This window comes from Lissotriton helveticus, chromosome 6, assembly GCF_964261635.1.
Source record: "Lissotriton helveticus chromosome 6, aLisHel1.1, whole genome shotgun sequence".
Taxonomy (NCBI): Eukaryota; Metazoa; Chordata; class Amphibia; order Caudata; family Salamandridae; genus Lissotriton; species Lissotriton helveticus.
The window spans coordinates 1,776,831,666-1,776,855,015 of record NC_136067.1 but is presented as its reverse complement, the minus strand read 5'-3'; the positions used below and the strand labels follow the sequence as shown (position 1 = coordinate 1,776,855,015).

Sequence of the window (23,350 nt, the reverse complement as noted above, 5' to 3'; positions counted from 1 at the left end):
TGTTGCATCTTTAAACTGTATGCCGTCTCAAAATTATTCACTACATTCCTTAAATCTGGCTTTGAACAAAACTGTCCTTTAATCAAAACTTTGGTTTATTGCCTCTCCATTTGTCTTCTCTCTTTGAAATGTCCCTCTCCTTACCTTCCATCCTCAGCATGCCTCCCCTTTCTGAGCACAACCTACTCTGACAGATGCACCATTGACTTTTCTTTATTTCAGCAAATTTCCCACAACTCATTTACAAGATCACTCTCTCTCCTACCTCTGCACTAGGTTATACCTATGCATCCCAACAATATCTAATCTCCACTAACTCCTGCATTCATCCCACCAACCATGTGTTTGAGTTCACCCCTCCGACTAATGATTGCGACCAACCGCTAATACTGTAGTCCACCATAAACGAACTGAAATGACTGAGTGGAATCGTTTGCTTTGAGTGCACAAGACAAATCCCAATAAATAACCAACAGTAACCAATTACACTGAACTAACCATCAACCCTGGGTCCCGAAGCAGCGGGCTGCCCGGTAAAAAGAGCTTTGATGCCTCTTCAGGGGTAGCAAGAGCTATATAATTACAATACAATACAAATAACCAGCTAGGAGGCAATGCTGCAAAATCCTACACACAGGGATGATAGCCTCATCTTTGTGGATATCAAATGTGCCATTAAAATTTACCGGACACAGAATGCAATAGACAAACTGGTACGGCCAAGAATATTCCTCTTTATCCCTTCCACAACCAAATATCTCCCCAACCTTGTACTTCACACACGTTCTTCTCCTTCAACACTCTTTCATCAAATACTAAGTTTCATCCAATATGGTTTTCAGTAACGTATTCTGAAATCAATATTGTTTGACCATCAAATCATCAATGTGTTATATGAGGAAAAATTTCCCTCCGCTCTTACAGGTTTGACTGCAAGGTGGAAATAAAAATGGTATACAAGTATGATTCAAGAAAAATAAACAATGCATGTGTAACATGTGTATGTGAAGAAGTTGGATTAATAAAATATTAACTGTCAAAAGAGTCTCTGTTCTTCTGAAAGTAGTACTTCAGGACACAAAGATCTTCAATACCTGCAGGTATCACTGTGTGTCATCCGCCTAATGCTGCAGTTTTGCCACTATTTATCCCACTCGTCCCACCTACAGAATAAAAACAAGGAAGCTAATATTGGTCCTAGAGCTATACCAAAACATACCAGCAATTGAGCAAAATCAGAACTACCAGTCATGACGAAGTTTAAATGGTGATGCAGGAAACAAAATCATAAAGCTAAACTGGTGCTGTAAAATTCCATTTGGTTTTGAAAAACCTTAAGTAGTATCCAAAAGTTGACAAGTTCAAAGGTCTTCCAGATTGGTACAGCAGAAGTTGTTAGTGGTGAGCATGCCATAGTCAAATAAAGAATAAGAAGACTGGTGTTGTTTGTACATACATTTTGATACCCAGGGCTATGTTTACCCCCTTCTAATCTAATGCCACCCAAACATGCATACTCTTCACATCAGAGACCGAGAGAATGATATGCGGAGTCCCCCACGGATCGTCCTTCAGCCCCATCCTTTTCAACATATATATGACACTACTCACCTACATCATCCGATCACAATATATCACTTTCATCTCCTACACCGATGACACCCGCCTCATCCTCTCCCTGATGGACAAGACAACCACCACCAGGACAAACTACAACTACTGCATAACCATGGTAGCCGACTGGATGCGAACAAACCGCCTGCAGCTCAACTCCGACAGGACAGAAGAACTGGTCATTGGCAACAAGACCTCCCCATGGGACTCCACCGGGTAACCGTCAGAGTGAAGACCAACACCCACAGACTACGCAAGCAATCTAGGGATCATCCTAGACGACAAGCTACACATGACGGCTCATGTCAACGCAGTGTGCACCTCCGGCTCCCATATGATACGGAAGAATTTCAAATTATTGTCTCAGAATACCCGAAGGACCATCACGCACGCCACTCATCACCATCAGGCTGGACTATGGCAACACTCTTAACTCCGGAATCTCCAAACAAACCCTACACAGACTCCAGACCATCCAGAACACTGCTGTAAGACTCATACTCGTCCACATCACACCGCACCTTAAGATGCTTCAATGGCTCCCCATTCACAAGTACACACAATTCCAACTTCTTGTGCACGCATTTAAAGCCCTACACAACACAGAACCAGAGTACCTGAAAAGCCGCATACACTTTCACAAGCCCATCAGACACCTTTGCTCCGCCTCACTCTCACTTGTACACATTCACTGCATCTGCAAAAGCAAAAGTGGAGGTCGCTCATATTCCGACATCACACCCAAGACACGGAGCAACCTCTCTCAACACATCAGAGCCTCCTCTTCACTTCTTGAGTTCTACAAGAAGCTGAAGGCCTGGCTCTTAGTATAAGCACCTTGGGGACCACACACCTACCCAAGCGCCTGGATACCCTCTTGAGTCATTAGTGTGCTATACAAATCAACGTAATATAACTAAGACTTCACATTGCCGCCGTAGCCTCATCTGAACCACTGCTGTGTGATGCATCTTTAATGCGGGGCTTGTGCAGGGCTTCGCATCACAAGCCCCTCATTTACTGGCTCCTTGATGATGATTCATGGCCTCGCATCACAGCCTCGCACATCTCTGGAACCAACGCTGTGTGACGCATCTCCGACCCGGACTTGGAATCGCCTCCACTAATCTACGCCTCCTCAACATGGGGCCTCGCAACGGTCTGCAACCAGGTTTTAAGGTACTCTTGTGCACCGGGCGTACCGGGGTCCCTGTAGCCAGCCTGCACTCCTTCGTGGTCAGCCTGAAATTGTTACTTTGTCTATTTTTCCAATATGGTGTAGGAGCCTTCTTGTGTTGTGTTTTTAACATTATTACTGTTTGAAGTGTTGCACAAATACGTTACACATTGCCTCTAGGTTAAACTAGACTGTTCTGTGCCAAGCAACTAGAGGATTGAGCACAGATTATTTTGGGGCTCGCTTGTGACTTTACCCTGACAAGGATTGTTGTCGCTGCTTGAGTAGGGTTTCCTCACTCTCCACCAGTAACTCAATTTCCAACTATTCTAAAAAACATATTTTGGAGAAGTATAAACAGATTATAATATTAAATCCCTGCTGTCTATGTGTACAAGAGTGAAGGGCTGGTGACTTCTTAGTTTCAGTTTTTGTGAGATTCTTAGTAAACTCTGGGGCCAGCAGAAACATGAAGGCATTAATAATTCCTGGGCTAAAGAACAAAGTATTCAAATCAATGCTAAAATGCGGCCACATATTACAAAATTGCTGCATATATTCTACAGACATGGATTTATTGCAAAGGTTTTAAAGACACTCTACTCTTACACAGATACATCACTGCTGGTAGCTTTAAGATAAGAATATATATTGAGCGGATGAAAACTAAATGGGTGAATATGTTCTGGTTTTGTGACTGACATTTTAACAAGTCAGATGTTTTCTAAATATTAAGCTTTGTTCATACTTTCTAATATATAAATTCAACTCAGTTGGTAGCACAACATTATTCTACATGGATGTGAATGAACTGAAAACGATTTTCAGAGACTCCTGGCTAAAACAGTGATTCTCATGTAACGTAACTGGAAAATATGTAAAGCGCTCTGATACCCCCCTTACCTGCACTCTAATCGGCTCCTCACCGCTGTTCAGGCGGGTCCGGTTCCTGGGGTGGGATTCTTTTTGGGCGCCATTTTGGAGTGGTGTTCACTCTCTGGGGTTGTCACTATCGAGCGTTCTAGCGCTCCAGCTGAGTGGAGGGACGCCTATTTAAGGCGACCTGCCCTGTGGGCTTCCCTGAGAAGGTACTCGCGCGCTGCATCGCGCTTTGCGCCTCATTGTGTCACGCTAATATTTTTAATCTACCTGGTATTTATCTGATTTAATTTTCGTTGCATTTTCCCCTGGTTTTATTGGGACGCATTCTACCCCCTTACCTGCACTCTAATCGGCTCCTCACCGCTGTTCAGGAGGGTCCGGTTCCTGGGGTGGGATTCTTTTTGGGCGCCATCTTGGAGTGGTGTTCACTCTCTGGGGTTGTCACTATCGAGCGTTCTAGCGCTCCAGCTGAGTGGAGGGACGCCTATTTAAGGCGACCTGCCCTGTGGGCTTCCCTGAGAAGGTACTCGCGCGCTGCATCGCGCTTTGCGCCTCATTGTGCCACGCTAATATTTTTAATCTACCTGGTATTTATCTGATTTAATTTTCGTTGCATTTTCCCCTGGTTTTATTGGGACGCATTCTACCCCCCTTACCTGCACTCTAATCGGCTCCTCACCGCTGTTCAGGCGGGTCCGGTTCCTGGGGTGGGATTCTTTTTGGGCGCCATCTTGGAGTGGTGTTCACTCTCTGGGGTTGTCACTATCGAGCGTTCTAGCGCTCCAGCTGAGTGGAGGGACGCCTATTTAAGGTGACCTGCCCTGTGGGCTTCCCTGAGAAGGTACTCGCGCGCTGCATCGCGCTTTGCGCCTCATTGTGCCACGCTAATATTTTTAATCTACCTGGTATTTATCTGATTTAATTTTCGTTGCATTTTCCCCTGGTTTTATTGGGACGCATTCTACCCCCCTTACCTGCACTCTAATCGGCTCCTCACCGCTGTTCAGGCAGGTCCGGTTCCTGGGGTGGGATTCTTTTTGGGCGCCATCTTGTAGTGGTGTTCACTCTCTGGGGTTGTCACTATCGAGCGTTCTAGCGCTCCAGCTGAGTGGAGGGACGCCTATTTAAGGCGACCTGCCCTGTGGGCTTCCCTGAGAAGGTACTCGCGCGCTGCATCGCGCTTTGCACCTCATTGTGCCACGCTAATATTTTTAATCTACCTGGTATTTATCTGATTTAATTTTCGTTGCATTTTCCCCTGGTTTTATTGGGACGCATTCTACCCCCCTTACCTGCACTCTAATCGGCTCCTCACCGCTGTTCAGGCAGGTCCGGTTCCTGGGGTGGGATTCTTTTTGGGCGTCATCTTGGAGTGGTGTTCACTCTCTGGGGTTGTCACTATCGAGCGTTCTAGCGCTCCAGCTGAGTGGAGGGACGCCTATTTAAGGCGACCTGCCCTGTGGGCTTCCCTGAGAAGGTACTCGCGCGCTGCATCGCGCTTTGCACCTCATTGTACCACGCTAATATTTTTAATCTACCTGGTATTTATCTGATGTAATTTTCGTTGCATTTTCCCCTGGTTTTATTGGGACGCATTCTACCCCCCTTACCTGCACTCTAATCGGCTCCTCACCGCTGTTCAGGCGGGTCCGGTTCCTGGGGTGGGATTCTTTTTGGGCGCCATCTTGGAGTGGTGTTCACTCTCTGGGGTTGTCACTATCGAGCGTTCTAGCGCTCCAGCTGAGTGGAGGGACGCCTATTTAAAGCTCCCTTCTACGCGCAGCGGGCGCGCCTTCGCTGCGCCTGAGTCGCGCCAGAGTCCTGCCCATCTGCGCCCGTCAGCGCTAAGGCAGCGCGGGCCGTGGCAGGACTCTCTGCCCTTTCCTACCATCATGCTATCACCTATAATCAGGTATCAAAGAGAAGAGCTGCTTGTCATTCGGGATTCATGTATGGGTTGTGATCTTCCTGCAGTGGCCCCGACATGTGGCCCCTATCGCTGTACCTGTGGTGATTGGTCATTGGATTCCCCGTTGCGCATACTTTCCCTGAGTCTACCATCTGGCCGGAAACATATGCCACGGAAGCGGGATCTGGATATCTGGAACCTGAATGTCAGGTCTCTGGTTAAGCATTATCAGGAGATTTATGATCTTCTTAAAACAGAGGCCCCTGACGCGCTTTTTATTACCGAAACTTGGCTGCAGGATTCGGACTCTTCCATCCTGAACCTTGCCTTTCCCCCCGACTATGCTATTTTTACGCTTAATCGGGGTACGAGAGGAGGGGGAATTGCGATGGCTGTTAAGCTGGCTTACCCTTGTGAATGGAAAGCTCTTAAACTTCCCGGCTGTGAATGTGCTTTGTTTAAAATTTCGTTTAATCATCACTTCACTTTTTCGGGTCTTTTAATATACCGTCCCCCGGGCTGCGATGCTGCCTTTAGGGCTGCTCTCCCGGATTTAATTAGTACGGAGGCACTAGGATGTGCGAACTTCAATGTCCTTGGGGATCTCAATCTCCATTTGGATTGTTTATTTTCGCCCGCTATCCGGAGTTTTACGGCTGATTTAGAGGCCTTGCAGCTTTCCCAGCTGGTGACCTCTCCTACTCACCGAGATGGCCATACACTCGACCCGTTTTTCACCAACTTAGAGGGCATTAAAGCTCTCTGTCCCATTCAGATGGTTTGGACCGATCATAGGCTGGTGAAGATGGTTGTCCCCATGGCCGATCCTCCATTCATATCTAAGGACAGAACTATTCTTAAACGCCATTGGAATAAGTTAAAACTGGAAGATTTCTATTGCTTTTTGGAGAAAGTGCCCCTGGGTCCAGTCAGTAATGTTGACGATGGGTATGATGCTTTCTGCGTGTGGATTTCTCGTGCTCTTGATTTCTTGATCCCCTTGGTATGGTCTAAACAGGGCTCTAAAGAGCATAGCCCTTGGTATGATGATACCTTAGCATCTCTTAAAAGAGCCTGTAGACAGGCTGAAAGGCTCTGGAGAAAATCGTTTGACCCTGACCTTAAGGCCTGCTACTCTGCCAAAACCAAGATCTACCATAGAGCGGTATGCAGAGTTCGTGCTGCCTATTATGCTCAAGAGTTTCTGAACAGCCCGAATCCCTTGAAACTTATTTTTAAGGTTTTAAAGGATTTAGTGGCCAAGAGGACAACGAGTGTAGAAATATGCTCAGACTCCCATTGTGAGGGTCTGGCTTCTTTTTTTCTTGAGAAGGTGCAGGCCATATATCGGACTTTCCCTTTGGCCTCATCTAATTCAATGCAAGACAGTTGTGTCTTAGGAGACAGTGAGTGTCTTGACACCTTGCCTTCCATGACAAGGGAGGCTTGAACACTTAAGCCAAAAAATCAAGTTGGGCTCCCCTGCAGATCCGCTTAAACCAGCCCTGCTTAGGACCATGCTGCCGCTGTGTAGCAATCCAGTGTTGACTCTGATCAACCTATCTCTTTCCTCAGGTGTAGTGCCTACTAAGTGGAAGCAGGCCATAGTCACACCCATATTGAAGAAGGCTACCCTCGATCCTCTCAAACCTGAGAGCTACCGCCCGATTTCCTTGCTTCCCTGGGCCACTAAAGTTGCTGAGGCCCACGTGAACGGTATCCTGGCAGACCATCTTACCAGAGCCAACATCTTAGACCCAACTCAGAATGGGTTTCGTGCGGGCCACAGCGCGGAGACGGCCCTACTTTCCATGGTCGAACACCTGCGATCTGTGCTTGATGCAGGTCGGACAGCGGCACTGCTATTATTAGATCTGAGTGCCGCGTTCGATACTGTATCGCACAGGATCTTACTTCAGCGACTTGAGGAAGTGGGAGTCAAGGGCTCTGCCCTATGCTGGTTCCGATCCTTTCTTATGAATAGGTCGTTCCAGGTGGCGATTCCACCAGGCAAGTCTAAACCGTACCCGTTGTCTCTGGGGGTCCCACAGGGGTCTTCGCTGAGCCCCACTCTTTTCAATCTCTACGTGAGATCGCTGGCTGCGGTCGTCAGGCAATGGGGCCTGACGATGGTCTCGTATGCGGATGACATGCAGCTGGCGGTCACGTTGAGTGGGGACTCTGATGTGGAGGCCCTCAGGTTTCGGGACGGTTTACGGGCAGTGGCCAATTGGATGAACTCTAATTGTCTTCAGTTCAACACCAAGAAGACAGAGGTCATGGTGGTAGGCAAGCAAGTGGGGCTGTGGGGTGACGACTGGTGGCCTTCCGAACTGGGTGTGACCCCCTCTCCGGTCTCGGAGATAAAAAATCTTGGGGTCTGGCTTGATCCAACACTTAGTTTTACTTGCCACACCAAGAGGGTGGCGGCCTCTTGCTATGGTATCATTAGAGGACTCAGGCCCATATTGAGATTTTTTGATGCCCCCACCAGACAGCTGGTGGTTCAGGCATCAATACTGTCTCGGCTGGACTATGCTAGTTCGCTTCTGGCCGAGATAAATCAGGCTGAACTCACTCGGTTGCAGCGAGTTCAAAACGCTGCGGCCAGAATAGTGGTAGGTTTGCCTAGACGATGCTCGTTCCCTAAGACGATGCATTCGCTCCACTGGCTCCCAGTAAGTCAGAGGATTAAATTTAAGGTTCTCTGCCTGGCATTCAAAATCCTTAAGGGTATGTCTCCCCAAATTTTGGCGAACTTGTTAATTCCTTATGTCCCTTTGCGCACTCTGAGATCTCTGGGCCAGAATTTGGCAGTGGTCCCACGCTTCAGGCTGAGTAGAACTGGCGGCCGCTCTTTTCAAGTATTAGCAGCGAAGTGGTGGAACCTTCTTCCTTCTGAGATCCGGGCAATTGACAATCTTCTCCAGTTTAGACGTGTTGTCAAAACCTTATTTGTTTAATTTTAGGATGTTCTCTGTGCCATCTCGCTGCTGTGTTGTGTTTGTCTTCTCATAGCGCCAGGACGCCCCTTTGCTGGGGCAGCTGTTGCGCTGTATAAATAAAAATAACATAACATAACATAACATACCTGATTCGGTTCGGGTCTAGTTCGCGATACATAAAACTCTGAAAAAAAACAAAAAAACATGGATATCCAAGCGCAGATTGATCTACTTTAGAAAATCCATGTACAGTTCCAGACAGACCCCGATTATGAGCATACAGTTTAGAAGGATTCTGGTGACTTCATGACTTCACAAGTATTTCGATCATATTTATATTTTTTCCCCTTTGTAGCAGGTTGCTCCCATCTACTTTTTCACATTTCATTATGCTCCCTTTCAGGTTATCTCCTGTGTATCTGAAGTCCGGATTCTTGATTGTGATATTTGATCAAATATATTCCGTTATGCTTCTTTAGGATGTATGTGACTAGTTCCGAATGTATAGGTTTTATAACACTGGTTAACAAGTTTTTGAATGCTGGTGCCACACATATCTAATGATCTTTATACAAGACATATTATATTATTGTTTTTGATGTTGATGATCATTTCCAAGTATATCTATATATTATCATACGAAAAAAGATTAACATAAATTAGCAACTGCCATAAGTCATATGCATTAAAGAGTACATTGGTAAACAGCTTTCTTTTCTAAATGTTGCTTTATAAAACACAATAATCCGTACCTTCAACTTCGGGCTTTATATAGGAAAAAAGGTTCAGTTGTGCCGGGGTTTCAATAAGTGCAATTGCTGCTGGTTCCAATCCAAGCTGTCTGGCCCTGTGTGCTTTGGTGCCTTTACTTCCAGTTTTGAATGGAGCATACTGAATAAAGGATCATAACAAAAAGATTCATATTTTGGGCTTAAAGACATTGAAACTGAAATGATAGCCTTACAATGCATATAAATACATATGCTACATAGGACATATACTAACCACATATTCTACTTCATCCAGGGTTCGACTGTTCAACAGGGCGTTATGTAGATGGATGTTTAACTTCCCTTCTTTTTGTAATTTCTGTATTGCTAAATGTGCCTTCTTTGCAACATTGCTGAAAATAAAAATGAAAGTTTAATAACAAAAGTATTAACAAAAGAAACTGCCATCCCTTGGAAGCACATTTGCACACCTTTCAGTGTAAATCCATAAATCCAAAAATGATAGAGTGAATTGATGTGACACAATTCTCAATTTAAATATAATTAAGCTGCAGTTTAATCTTGTAAACACCAGTGTAGGGAAAATTACCTATATCATTGTAAGCAAATAAAAACTTCCCTGCACTGCCAGAAATTAAAAAGCAATACAAGGACAATGCAATGAAAGGGAATGTATTATTTTTGGGAAACAGTTAGAACACCGGGGCCTCAGCCACGCAGGTTTAGACAACGCAAGCATAACCACGCATATGCATGGTTAAGGCAGTGTGCGGTCTAGCTGCTGACTGCTGCACGGATGGAAGCAGGAACACCTCGCACCAAGAAGAGAGGCAGAGGGCGCGGTGAGGTAAGTGGGGCTGTGCTGGGGTGTCGTTTTCGGGCTGGGGTCGTTTTCAGTGATGGGGAGGGTGAGGGTCGGGGATTGTTTTCAGGGATGGTGATCGGGTAGTTTTCAGGGCTAGGGGGGTTGGAGTAGTTTTCAGGACTGGGCAGGTCGGGTAAGTTTTCAGGGCTTAGTGGAGGGTGGAGTAGTTATTAGGGCTCGAGGGGGGTTGGGGTAGTTTTTAGATTAGGAGTTAAAGCGTTAGGCCTTTGGGTAGTGGAAGGGGTAGGAGTAGTTTAAGGGGCAGTGCTGGGGGGAGTTGAGGGGCAGGATTTTTGGGCTCAGGGGAGGGGACTGGGTAGTTGGGGTAGTTTTTAGGGCTTAGGGAAGGGGGAATAGTTTTTAAGGCTCAGTGGGGGGCGGGTTAATTTTTAAAAGAAGGGTTAAGGTTTTAAGCCTAAGGGCAGAGGAAGGGGTAGGGATAGTTTTAGGGACAGCGCGGGAGAGGTAGGATGTATGGGTAGCGTATATTAAGGGTTAGGTTCATGGTGGGAGGGGGTCAGGGTAGTGTATGTAAGGGGGCAGGTAGGGGGTTTGTAGATTAGGGCGAAGGGAGGGGGGGTGGGAGTAGTGGCAAACTTAGCCATGTATACCCCTTTACCATTCTTATCCGATGTCATGAACTCACTGATCATTACAACTCCACGATGACCAAACTGATTGACCACCTAGCACCACCTAAACTCAAAAGAATTCCGAACAAAGACAAAAACCTGTGGTTCAACGAAGCCCTTAACGAAGAAAGGCGCAAACTGAGACTAACTGAACGGATATGGAGACAACATCCGTCCTCCCCTCAATTCAAACTGCTAAGAAACTCCTACAACAAACGTATTGTAAAATACAAAAAATACTTTTTTCGCTCGGAACTTGATAATGCTAAAAACAGATCGAAGAAACTATTCAACATCTTAAAACAACAATTACACAAACTGGCCAAATCCGCACTCTTGACCTCAAAATCGCAGATAAGCAGTGGAGAATTTTCTTCCTCCTTCACAGCCAAATCTACGCTTTACAGAATGAGCTTTAGACAGCCGCAATCAACTCAGCTACTCCACAGATACATCAAGCCCATGATCTAATCCAACCTACCTTGCCTTCGCCTAAAAATAACGCTCTATGGTCATCCTTTAAGCTTTACGATTTCAATGATATTTAAAAATCTTTATCGACTATCAAACACTACAACCACTTCAATGACCCTCTCTCCTCTAATTGCCGATCTCCTATCTACCACATCATCAACCCTCTCTGGACCATAATCATCAATGCTTCGCTCTCGCAAGGATCCATCCCGAATTGCCTAAAAATTGGTCATGTCACCCTCATACTGAAAAAACCTTCGGATAACCCCTCTGACCCAAATAACTTCCGACCAATAACCAACATTCCCATGCTAGCCAAGGTCTTGGAAAAAGGTGTTCAACAGCAATTAAACCAACACATAACACATTTCAAGCTTCTGGACGGCTGCCAATCTGGATTCAGACCTGGGCACAGCACCGCATTGGCTATTCTACACATTGTTAGCGACGCACTACTCTCACTCGACCGGAATGAAACTGGTCTGCTAGTGCTACTCGACCTCTCATCCGCCTTTGATACTGTCAACCATTGCAGAATTCTAGAAATGCTAGAATACAGGATGGGACTATCAGGCATTGTCCTTCAATGGTTCAAATCCTTCTTGGAAAACAGGACGTAAAGGTTTATGGTGAACAAGCATCTATCTCCTCCATTTTCTAATCTTTTCGGAGTACCACAAGGCTCTAGCTTATCCCCCGCACTATTCAACCTCTATGTCGAACCCCTAACTGATCGAATATCTCCTTCCATATGTACACAGATTACACACAGTTGTACATCAAGGTCACCTCCCTTCAAGAGATCAAGTTGATGAATCATGCTCTTGAAAAGACAGTCCATGGGCTAACCACCAACCATCTTAAGCTAAACTCGCAAAAAACTGAATTCCTTCTAATTTCCCCCTAAAACAAATCTGCGACGTTGATGGACTGGATCAAGATGATCGCTACTCTAAACTGTACCCCGATCCTAGTGGACTCCACCAAATTACTTGGAATTACGCTGGATAAGAACCTAAACATGCTAACACACATCAACATGCTAGTTAAAACTGCCAATTTTCAACTCTGCTATCTCAGAAAAATGAAATCATTCATCAAGACCTTTAAACTGTAGTTCAAGAGTTAGTCATCTAGAGGCTGGAATATGGATGTACAACACTATCGGGTCTTTCCAAGATCACCACAGTTTGCTTCCACGCAGCCGCAAGACTCTTAACAGGCTTTAGAAAATTTGCCCAGATCTTGCCACACCTGAAAGCACTCCATTGCCTGACCTACGAAGCGAGAATACAGCTAATGATGGCCTGCATCACTTATAAAGCCTTACACTACAAGGTAGCTGCTGCCTGTAAGAGCGCTTCGTGCGTTTTTGCAGGAAAAACGCTGTTTTAACTTTTTTATTTGTATTTGCTGGCTCTGGGCATTTTGCCCTGCATTTTAATTTCCCCCCTCACTTGCACCATAATCTGTGCCCCTCACCGCCGTTTGGGCGGGTCTGGTCCTGGGGTGGGTGCCTGGCTCGTTTTGGCAGACATCTTTGAGTGGGGTGAGTGGAGTAAGGTGATTCCATCTACCAGCGCTTCAGTGCGCAGGCGCCGCCTGGGAACATCTATTTAGGCGAGTCCCTACCACTCTCAGCCACTGACAAGGTAGCTGCTGCCTGTAAGAGCGCTTCGTGCGTTTTTGCAGGAAAAACGCTGTTTTAACTTTTTTATTTGTATTTGCTGGCTCTGGGCATTTTGCCCTGCATTTTAATTTCCCCCCTCACTTGCACCATAATCTGTGCCCCTCACCGCCGTTTGGGCGGGTCTGGTCCTGGGGTGGGTGCCTGGCTCGTTTTGGCAGACATCTTTGAGTGGGGTGAGTGGAGTAAGGTGATTCCATCTACCAGCGCTTCAGTGCGCAGGCGCCGCCTGGGAACATCTATTTAGGCGAGTCCCTACCACTCTCAGCCCCTGACAAGGTAGCTGCTGCCTGTAAGAGCGCTTCGTGCGTTTTTGCAGGAAAAACGCTGTTTTAACTTTTTTATTTGTATTTGCTGGCTCTGGGCATTTTGCCCTGCATTTTAATTTCCCCCCTCACTTGCACCATAATCTGTGCCCCTCACCGCCGTTTGGGCGGGTCTGGTCCTGGGGTGGGTGCCTGGCTCGTTTTGGCAGACATCTTTGAGTGGGGTGAGTGGAGTAAGGTGATTCCATCTACCAGCGCTTCAGTGCGCAGGCGCCGCCTGGGAACATCTATTTAACGCTCCTCCCCTAGCGCAGCGGGATCGCGCAGCGGGTGCGTCCTCGCGTGGCCGGAGTCGTGCCAGAGTCCTGCCCGTCTGCGCCCGTCCGCGCTAAGGACGCGCTGGACGTCGCGGTACTCTGGCTAAGGACTATTATTCTATCCTGGCTCTACCATGTTGACGTACTCGCGGGATTGTCTGTTTTCCATCGGTCAGGTAAGCCGCTGCTGTACCCTTTCACCGGTACACCCATTGCGTGGCCCGTATCATTGCCCTTGTAATGGGTGGGCTCTTGACGTTCCGCGTCCTCTCTCAAGGATTATTTCCTCTGAGACTCGCCGCATTACAGACATCCCTACTACTTTGAAGATCCTGAATCTAAACGTCAGGTCCGCGCTGAAACACTATCAGCACATCTATGACCTTATTGAGGAGGAAGCTCCAGACGTATTTGCCATGACGGAAACATGGCTACAGGACGCTGATACCGCTATCACCAATCTAGCCTGCCCACCCGGCTATTCTATGTACACCCTGAATAGGCTGTCTAGGGGTGGGGGTATCGCGCTAGTGGTAAAAACTATCTACCCTTGCGTCTGGAGTGCCTTAAATATTTCTGGATGTGAAAGTGCCATGTTCAAGGTCTCTGTCAGCCCTGAGTTCACCCTGTCCGGGATGGTCGTTTATCGCCCACCCGGCAGTGATGTGGCGTTCAGAAATGCTTTCCCTGATATTGTCGGCCCTTTGGTCGCTGACTGTGCCAACTTCTCTATCATGGGCGATCTAAATCTGCATTTCGACACCCTCTCTGGCATGACAGTGCGTTCCATCTCTTCTGACCTTGAGGCCTTTCAACTCCTCCAGATGGTTTCCCAGCCTACCCACCTGGGTGGACATATTTTGGATCCCCTGTTTACCAATCTGTTGGGGATTCTAGTTACTTCTGTCTCTCCGGTGGAATGGACAGACCACTTTTTGGTGTCCATTTCCTGCCCTGTTTCGGCCACTCTTTCCACCTCTACGGCCAGACGGGTTCAGAAGAGGGCTTGGAAAAAGCTTAGGTTAGAGGACTTCCATCGTCTTCTATTAGAGGAGCCGCTGGGTCTTTTTACGGATGTGGAAGGGGGGTATGACCTCTTCTGTTCATGGATAACTAGGGCCTTGGACTCTCTGATACCTATCGTTTCTACTAAAATCAATCCCAGAGAGTCGAGCCCCTGGTACGATGGCACTCTCCGGGCCCTAAAGGGTGCCTGTAGACGAGCAGAGAGGGCTTGGAGGAAAACCTATGGGGCTGATCTAAAAGCCTCATATACCAGGTCCGTTAAGCTCTACCATCGAGCTATCTGCCGAGCTCGTGCGGCCTTCTATGCCACCGAATTCCGGAACAGCCCAAATCCGTCAAAAGCTATTTTCAAGGCCGTAAAACAACTTACGGCGAAGCGGACCTCCACTACGACCGTAAGCTCCCTTTCCCATTGTGAATCCCTTGCATCCTACTTTTTGGGGAAGGTCCAAGCTATATATAGGACATTCCCTAGTATAGGGTTCACTGCGGAAAGTGTTAATCGGGTTCACCATCAGACCACACTGCTTGTTTTCCCCCCCCTTACCTCGGATGGTTTTGACAAACTTGCGTTGCAAGTTAAATCTGGGTCTCCATCTGACCCAGTAAGGCCTGCTCTCTTCCGAGACCAAGCTTTTATGGGGCGTACAGTTGTATGCTCCCTTGTCAATCTCTCCTTGGAAACTGGAACTGTACCATCTAAGTGGAAACAAGCCGTGGTGTCCCCGATTATTAAAAAGCCCACCCTGGACCCCTCTAAGCCTGAAAGCTATCGCCCCATCTCGTTGCTACCCTGGCCAGCCAAGATCACTGAAGCCCACGTCAACTTGGCCCTGTCTGAACATCTGACTCGGACCAATGCCCTCGACCCCACACAAAACGGATTCCGTGCTGGGCACAGTACGGAAACTGCGTTACTTGTGATGGTGGAACATCTCCGGGCAAGGTTGGATGCTGGTCAAACGGCGGCGCTTATTTTGTTAGATCTTAGCGCCGCCTTTGATACGGTAGATCACAGCATCCTCCTGCGTCGGCTCGAGGAGACTGGTATTGGCGGTCAGGTGTTGCAATGGTTCCGCTCCTTTTTAGACGACCGCTCCTTCTGTGTTGCCATCCCTCCCTTCAAGTCCAGCTACCAACCACTGGCCATGGGGGTTCCGCAAGGGTCCTCGCTGAGTCCCACGTTGTTCAATCTATACGTGAGACCGCTGGCTGATGTCGCTAGGCAGTGGGGCCTTACTTTGGTCTCATATGCCGACGACACTCAGCTGGCGGTTACTCTCAGCGGGGATGCGGAAATTGAGGCCCCCAGGTTTCAGTCCGGACTGAAGGCGGTGGCTAGTTGGCTGACAGGCAACTGCCTTCAGCTAAACGCCACTAAAACAGAGGTGATGGTCGTCGGGAAGGGAGTGGAGCTGTGGGGTGACCACTGGTGGCCCTCAGAGCTGGGTCCTACTCCGATCCCGGTATCGGAAGTGAAAAATCTGGGGGTGTGGCTGGATGCGGGCCTCTCCTTTATAGGCCATACGAAGAGAACTGCGGCCTGCTGTTTCGGTCTCCTGAGGGGCTTGAGACCTGTTCTCAAGTTCTTTGACGCCCCGACCAGGCAGCTGGTGATCCAGGCCACTATCATCTCTCGCCTGGATTATGCCAGCTCTCTCCTGGCTGGGGCCAACCAGGCTGAACTAACCCGTTTACAACGGGTTCAGAATGCTGCGGCGAGGGCGATTGTTGGTTTACCCAGATTCTGCTCAGTGACAGGAGTCCTTCGCTCCCTACACTGGCTCCCGGTTAGAAAGCGCATCCTTTTTAAGGTCTTGTGCCTTGCTTTTAAAATCTTGAGAGGTACAGGCCCGGAAATCCTGTCGAGTTGTCTGTCTTTTTATGTCCCTGCCCGTTGCCTCCGCTCTCAAGGTCTGGCCCTTGCGGTGGTTCCCAGATTCAGGCTTAGCCGCATGGGAGGCCGCTCGTTTAGGGTAATGGCTGCGTCAGCATGGAACTCCCTGCCCGTTGAGATCCGCCTGCTGGAGGACCTTTTGACTTTTCGGAAGGCTTTAAAAACCTTCTTGTTTTAGTTGTTTCTTAGTCTCTGTTCTTGCCTCTCGTTGTGTTACGGGCTACCTTGTCTCTGCGCCAGGACGCTCCTTGGCTGGAGTATCTGTGCGCACAATAAATAGACGTAACATAACATAACATAACACTACAAAACACCCCAATACCCAGCCCAGAAACATATGCTATAAAGGTCAAAACAGACTCACAAAGAGCTCTGACAATCTGCTCTTAAAACCTTTGTGCTTCAGCAAGAAAAAAACATTTGATAGAGCATTCTCTGGAGATGCACCAAGAATTTGGAACTCTCTCCCCCCGAGCATCAGAAGAATCTCTTCTAAGTCAACATTTAAAACGGAAACTAAAACCTTTCTCATGAGCAAATTTTCCCCTTAAATCCTTAGCGTTCCCAACCCACCTTGACTCATTAACCCTTTGGATGCGTCGGACAGCTCCTGACCGCTTCCCGCCTCCTGTGGGAGCCAGCATTGCTTTTGTAGAGAGGGAGTGGCGAACATGAAGCTCCCTCTCGGTAAAAGCAATTGTGCTCCGCTGTCATCAAGCGAGAAGAGAACATTCTTAATACTCTCACTTACTGAGAGAGGAGCACGGTATCCCATGGCTTGGCAGGAGCGGTAAAGCTACTGTCAACCCAAAGCAAACAGCTATGTCCAGGGGTGGGCACCAAGGAGGCATAGGCGGACCATGCCCTCGAGGAGAAGGATGGGTGGTGGTCCCCAGGAGGGGCCCCTGCATTCAAATTGGCAAAAGCCCTGGAACGTCTTTTGCCTATCTGCTATTCTGAAAGCCACATAGCAGGCTCTTGTGTCACTCACACTGGATTTTTCTCCTGAGAGAGCAACCATGCTTGTCTTAGATAGGGCATGGATTTAGAGGATTTATAGGTCCAGGACACACTACATGCAAAACCCCTTGTCTGATCACTGACCTAATCTGGAAAGCAATGAGAGGTCAAACTACTCCATAATATTATTCAACAAGGATCTTTGATAGCTGAAGGAATTGCAATTTAATAGAAGATGTAGGCTCAACTTAGAAAGGAACCCTAAATTAGGTATTGCTTGATCACCAGATGCCTCAATGGGAATTCACAAACATATTGCCAACTGTCTGATTTTCTTCCTATCATCACTTTAAAAACAGCCCTCTTGTTTCAGTATGCCAACAGATGGTGACCTGATAAAGACTGAGCGCCACAATCTGAAAAGAAAATATGTCACATTATTCTCATTCAAAGGTGCAACCCCAAATACTGGGGGAGTGCATAATAAAGGAAATCAACATAGTCAAGAGTATAAGTGCATTTACTCTGATGATGGTCTGCATGTACTAAGCAGAAGTTAAAAAAAATAACATGAAAGCAAATGACCCGATGAGGCTGTCCAGAAGAGCTACATAGCCAATCAAGTGCATGGGATTGGGAGAGGAACATAGTGAAGGGAGAGAGGAAAATGGAAGATGAATTACATAGAGTGTAATTTGCCAAAAAGGATTTGAACCAGCTAAGACTGAACCTTCAGATTAGACGAAGCTAGTTACGATACAATTCAGTGTGAGGAGAAGATGGCTGTCGCTTGAGACCGGCATTGGTTGCTCTCTACAGAGCTCTCTTTCAGCAGAATCTAAGCAAGATAGGACCACATGTTCTAGTGGACTGACTGCTGTTCAGCGTCCTTTCCATTTCCTCCATTTCTGTGACATAGGTGAGATCCGCCCATGCAACAGGAAACTCCCCAGGGACATAATGATCAACCTGTCTAAGAGGTATTCTTTCAACAAAGGTGGGGAGACCTATAAGCACACGTCTTATGTTGTAGAACCTAAATGTATGTGATGCCCCGTTCTGGGCCCTATGCTGCGCCTGCAGAATTAATTTAAGAAAAGGTCCAGAAATAAGAGATCAACATCATCAGAAGGAAACCGGGATGCCTTGCCTCAGATAAAGATTTTAAACTAGTCATCAGTTCCTATACCACTAGTTATCAAACTTTGACAACTTGAGGCATTAATAGCAATAAGTGAATCATGGCTGAGCTATCCTCAGGCATCCACCACAAACTATCTTGCCGGGCTCTGGTGGTCCCACTGAAGCAGAAGGGAGGAATGGTTCAGAGACACCAATAAAGATTGTTAACGATCTCTGCCTGCAGGTCAAGACTGGAAACAAGTCTGTTGAAAAGAAAATTTTTAATTTGAGAAAGGATAATAAAAACACTTCATATCTTTAATCTAGTGAACAACCTCTCAGATTAATAAAATCTTATACAGATTAAATGAGTCAACAGAGCACCAAAGTCACCAGTAGGGCCCAATGGCGGTCCAGGAGGCTGTGTGGAGTTCCATATTGCCATACTGACCTTAGTTAAGGATAAAGCTCATGATCTGCTCAATAGCACAGACTATCAAACTGAAAGTGGTCTGTGACTCGGGAGTGGAATAACCCTCAGAAATCAATAGTGAAAGTACTATCTAATGGTTTTCCAGAAATTGTTACTTGGGATTTCTAGTGGGAAGTTCAGAGGGTCTATTGTCTTCATTCAAGTTATCTTTAAAAATTAAATTACCTTGACCCAGAGTAAATCATCCGAGTGATTATCTACTGAATCAACTTCTGTCCACAAAACAAAAATCCCTGAAACATGGGGACTATGCAATCTTTTCTAAACCCAATATTTCTCAAATTTGCCTACACATTGCCATTGGAATATAATAAAAATCTTTAAATCAGATTGTTCATCTTCATTGACCTCATTAGACCACTGGCTTGAATCTGACTTCACCCTCCTTGCGGAATTACCATACCGGTTAAAAATCCTGCTTCAGGTACGGGGGCTAACAATCTTTTTTTATGAAAAATTGTGTTTTAGCTTTCTCCTTCATAAAACTCCCTCCTCAACACCAGCAAGATGATGGGAAAATGAACGTCCTGTTTATGTCTTTCAGTCTCCCTCATATGTGTTTCAAAATAATGGCATAGAGGATTAAGTAGATGACATTCTACCACTCAACTTTGATAAAATCGCCTACTTAACAATACTAGCATAAGGGAAAATAAACACTCCAGTTTTGGGTCTTTGAATTTCCAGCTTAAGTATTTTCCATTGTTGGAATTTATGATCTTGTAGATGAAAAGGTAATGATCAAGACCATGTTACTGTACACCTCTGTTCCATTTACACTTAGGTGTATTATTTATTTTCATTTGGATGTAGTGACCTTTTAAAGTTCGTTTTCATTATGTTGCTAAAACCTTTTGCAGTTTTTCCTAGTTACAGAAAGTTCCTAAGCTTAGTGTGTCCGGTTGATAAACATCTGTGATCATTTTTTTAATAGGTCAGTACTCCCATGGTTCCAGTAGTGACAGGTTCTAACATGGCTGACGTGAACTATTTTTTAAATTCTTATCATCCAATAGAATACACAATCCTGTTCTTTACGTGGCCAATTAAGAAGCCTTATGATGTAAGTTTCCTATAAAACCAAGGACAAAGTAGGGTAGAGGCATCCTTCCATCCACTGTCCTTTAAATGGAATGGCCCTATAACTGGTGGTGATCATGAAATGGACCAATGAGCAACACTAACCTCCACGGCCCTTAGGGAAAGGACTGGCAGTAGTCCTTTAAGAGGAAAAAACACAAGAAAAGCAAAATCAGCACCACAAGGTGGAGATCTGGTTTGGGATGGCAAGGTGGTACGGACTTGCGCTATAGAAATTGGGGCAAAAACAATTCCCTACCTGTGATCTTTTCCCCACTGCAGTAAGTCAAATTTTTTGCCATGCCATAATCACTATTCGTGGTTCTGTCAGTGAGTACTACTCTGAATCTTTTTTTTCATGAAATACTCATACTGTGTTTGGGCATTGAAAGAGCCTGTACCCAATCAACCCTCTTATTTAAAGCAGATGAGTTTATAACAATTCATTTGTATTGTAGGGGTCCCAAGTTCCAACGAGACAATTCTTCACATGATATTTGAACAAAAATTGTTCTTTGCTTGACCAGCATAGGTCTAACCTAGAGGTTTTACACAGTCATAACGAGCTACCAAAAGCAGAGAGAGACAGTTACATGGACACATGACCATGATTAAACTCAGCACCAAGTCAAAGTTCAAACTGCAATGCCAGTTTACCATTTTTTAACATAATATGCTAATAGACCTTGAGATTTGTAATTAAAGCTTTAGGGTAAAAAAAGCGTGGTGCGTCCATTATTGCTAAACACAGAATTACGATTGAGCATAAACAGCAATTTGAAAAGAGGCTGGAGTTTAGAACACAAAACCCACCTCAAAATCAGGGACCATATGTCTTGTTTAAACAGCCATATCAACAGTAAAAAGCAAGTACATATGAGATTCCAGTAAAATAAATTGCTGAAGTTTGCACACGCTGCTTACATTTCTTACCATTGTTCTTCTAACGCTTGCTGTACTTCACGCAACGCATCGGCATCCATATTGTTGATAAGCTCTTTTCGATATCGGGCAATGAAGGGGATTGTGTTTTCATCTTGGAAAAGGTTAATTATGTTGGCTGATACCCACATTTCAATATTGGTTCTCTCTGACAACACCTAAACAGAAATACCAATTAGCCGGAAACTCTTGCTCTGGAATGAATTTTTTCAGAGGTTACACTCATGTTAAAAGAAAGTATATTAGGCCACTCAATAGAGCATACTAATACTTTCACAAATTTGAGAAAACTTTTTTTTATATTAACCTCATATTAATTTTCAAAAATACATAAAACAACTCAAAGATAAACATTGCTTACTTTTTACCAGCTGTCATACTCAAGCACTGTCTTTTTAAATATTCCATGGGAATGTTTAAGTGCACCCTAAAGGGTTGTAAGGTGACAACTAGAAAAAAAACAACTAATAGCATGTCTTCATAACCAACTAATAGCACGTCTCCATAACTCTTTACCTCCATATCTCAACTGTAACCACAAGATAACTTTAGATATATCTCTCAACTTTCCTGTCTCACAAGTTACAGGATACTGCTTCAGTTGAAAAAATTCTAACGTCATGTTTTACAGTAATAAGCATCAAGAATGGGCTGACAGACGTGTCACCTAGACCGGTGTTAGAAGAAAAAAACACACTAGGGAGAGAACAATTTAGATGAGATGCAATTAGTAGAGTGAAAGAAAAATGAGCCAAAGGGTTGGTGTAGAATTTAAAATTGCCCAGGGTACGTAGGAAGGGCATCATTTAGAGTTTGGTCATGTAGCAGCTCTGCCATATATTAATGGAGTGGGAGCCACGCCCAACTCGTGATTTAGGGGTGTTAAAAATGGCAGGAGATTACCGGTGGAGCCACTACTGGCAGAAATACGGAAGTGGTTTCCAACTCAGTGATTGTGGGAAGGCTTACACATTTTAGGACAGGCCTCTCGCAGTACTCTTTAATGGCCAGTGTCGGTCTTTACTGGTATGGGCAGGGAAGGTAACAATGGCCTCCATAGAGAGGAAGATTTCTCCCTGTATGAGGAAGCCATTTGGTTTCTTACGCAAACAGCGCTTTGGGTGACCGGTTCTGATGGAAAAAATAATGAACAGCCACCTCCATGGCAGACTGCCCGCCATTCATAATTGCACAAAGTGCATCTGCCAAAGAAAGGAATTAACTTTTGGCAAAGGTATCACCGCCACCAGGGCCTAAATGAGGTACTAAGTGCTTTGGTAAATATATCGCTTACATGTGTGGGCATTACCAAAATTTCAGGACATCCAATATACATTTCATACTATTGTATGAAATGTATATTGGCTGTCTTGAAATTTGGTCTGTGTTGATTAACTATACAAAAAAGACTGTCTAAGAAAAGAAAACAAAGAATAACGCTCTATAATGCAGAAGAAATATGTTTGCTCTATAAAATATGATTTCAAAAGTTAATGTTACATATAATGCACTGGAATGCTTGCTTTTTCTTTGAAACGTTGCTTGAGCGCCTTTAAAAAAAAATTAGCAACTGAGGTTCACTGCGAACATGTCTTTGACTGCCTGGCAAAGGTTCTCTCAGGTATAAGTTTTGATATTGCGAAGGAGCCCTGAAAGGGCTTGAAAAATCATGTTTCAATGTGGCATTTATAACCACTCTCCCATTGTTGGACCAATGGAATGAGTGCACAGGAGTCTCCAGTTAGGATGCGGTAGAGGGACCACCTACTTTTGCAGCAGGGATTAAGCAAACAACTTCACCCATCCTGCACCACCTTGATGACTCACATACGATGCTCCCCTTGCACAGAGCTGACCTCCCACTCACCCATTCTCTATTTTAGACCTGGGTGCAATGTGATTAATGACTTTTGCGCTACCCTCCTTAACCCGTTAACCGCGGCGGTACTTCTGCCGCAGTGAAGGCGTTTCCTTGCGAGGGCGGAGCCGCGTCGGCCGTTGGACGTGCGCAGCACTACATAGGTAGTGCTCGCGACGGCCAACGGCAGCACGCAACCGGTTAAGAGACTTATCTGGCACAAGGTGCTGTTGTGGTACAATAGTAGCACGATGAGAGCAGTACTCATAATCTATGTCTTCTTTAAACTGCCTAGCCACTTTGCACTGTTTGCCTGGCTTTGACTCCTTGTCTCACACATCCAGATCCCAACTAAATTGACTTTCTTTTCCTAGAGCAACCTTTGCTACAAACACATCAAATGCAGCCCCGATCCCTTCTAACCTAGCCCACTCACCCCCAACAACAACACAAAGATAGTCAACCAGTCCTGC

At 45.7% G+C, this 23,350-nt stretch overlaps 1 protein-coding gene across 1 annotated transcript in view; it reads right to left on the bottom strand.

Moving 5' to 3' along the window:
- The window catches only part of SRBD1 (S1 RNA binding domain 1), a 781,048-nt gene that overhangs the window by 544,827 nt on the left and 212,871 nt on the right, over positions 1–23,350 (bottom strand). Inside the window, exons 6-8 of the mRNA XM_078649673.1 lie at positions 21,011–21,177; positions 9,533–9,650; positions 9,280–9,418 (exon numbers count right to left, since the gene is read on the bottom strand). Coding sequence (XP_078505799.1) covers positions 9,280–9,418; positions 9,533–9,650; positions 21,011–21,177 — 424 coding nt within the window. The remainder of the gene's footprint in view (positions 1–9,279; positions 9,419–9,532; positions 9,651–21,010; positions 21,178–23,350) is intronic.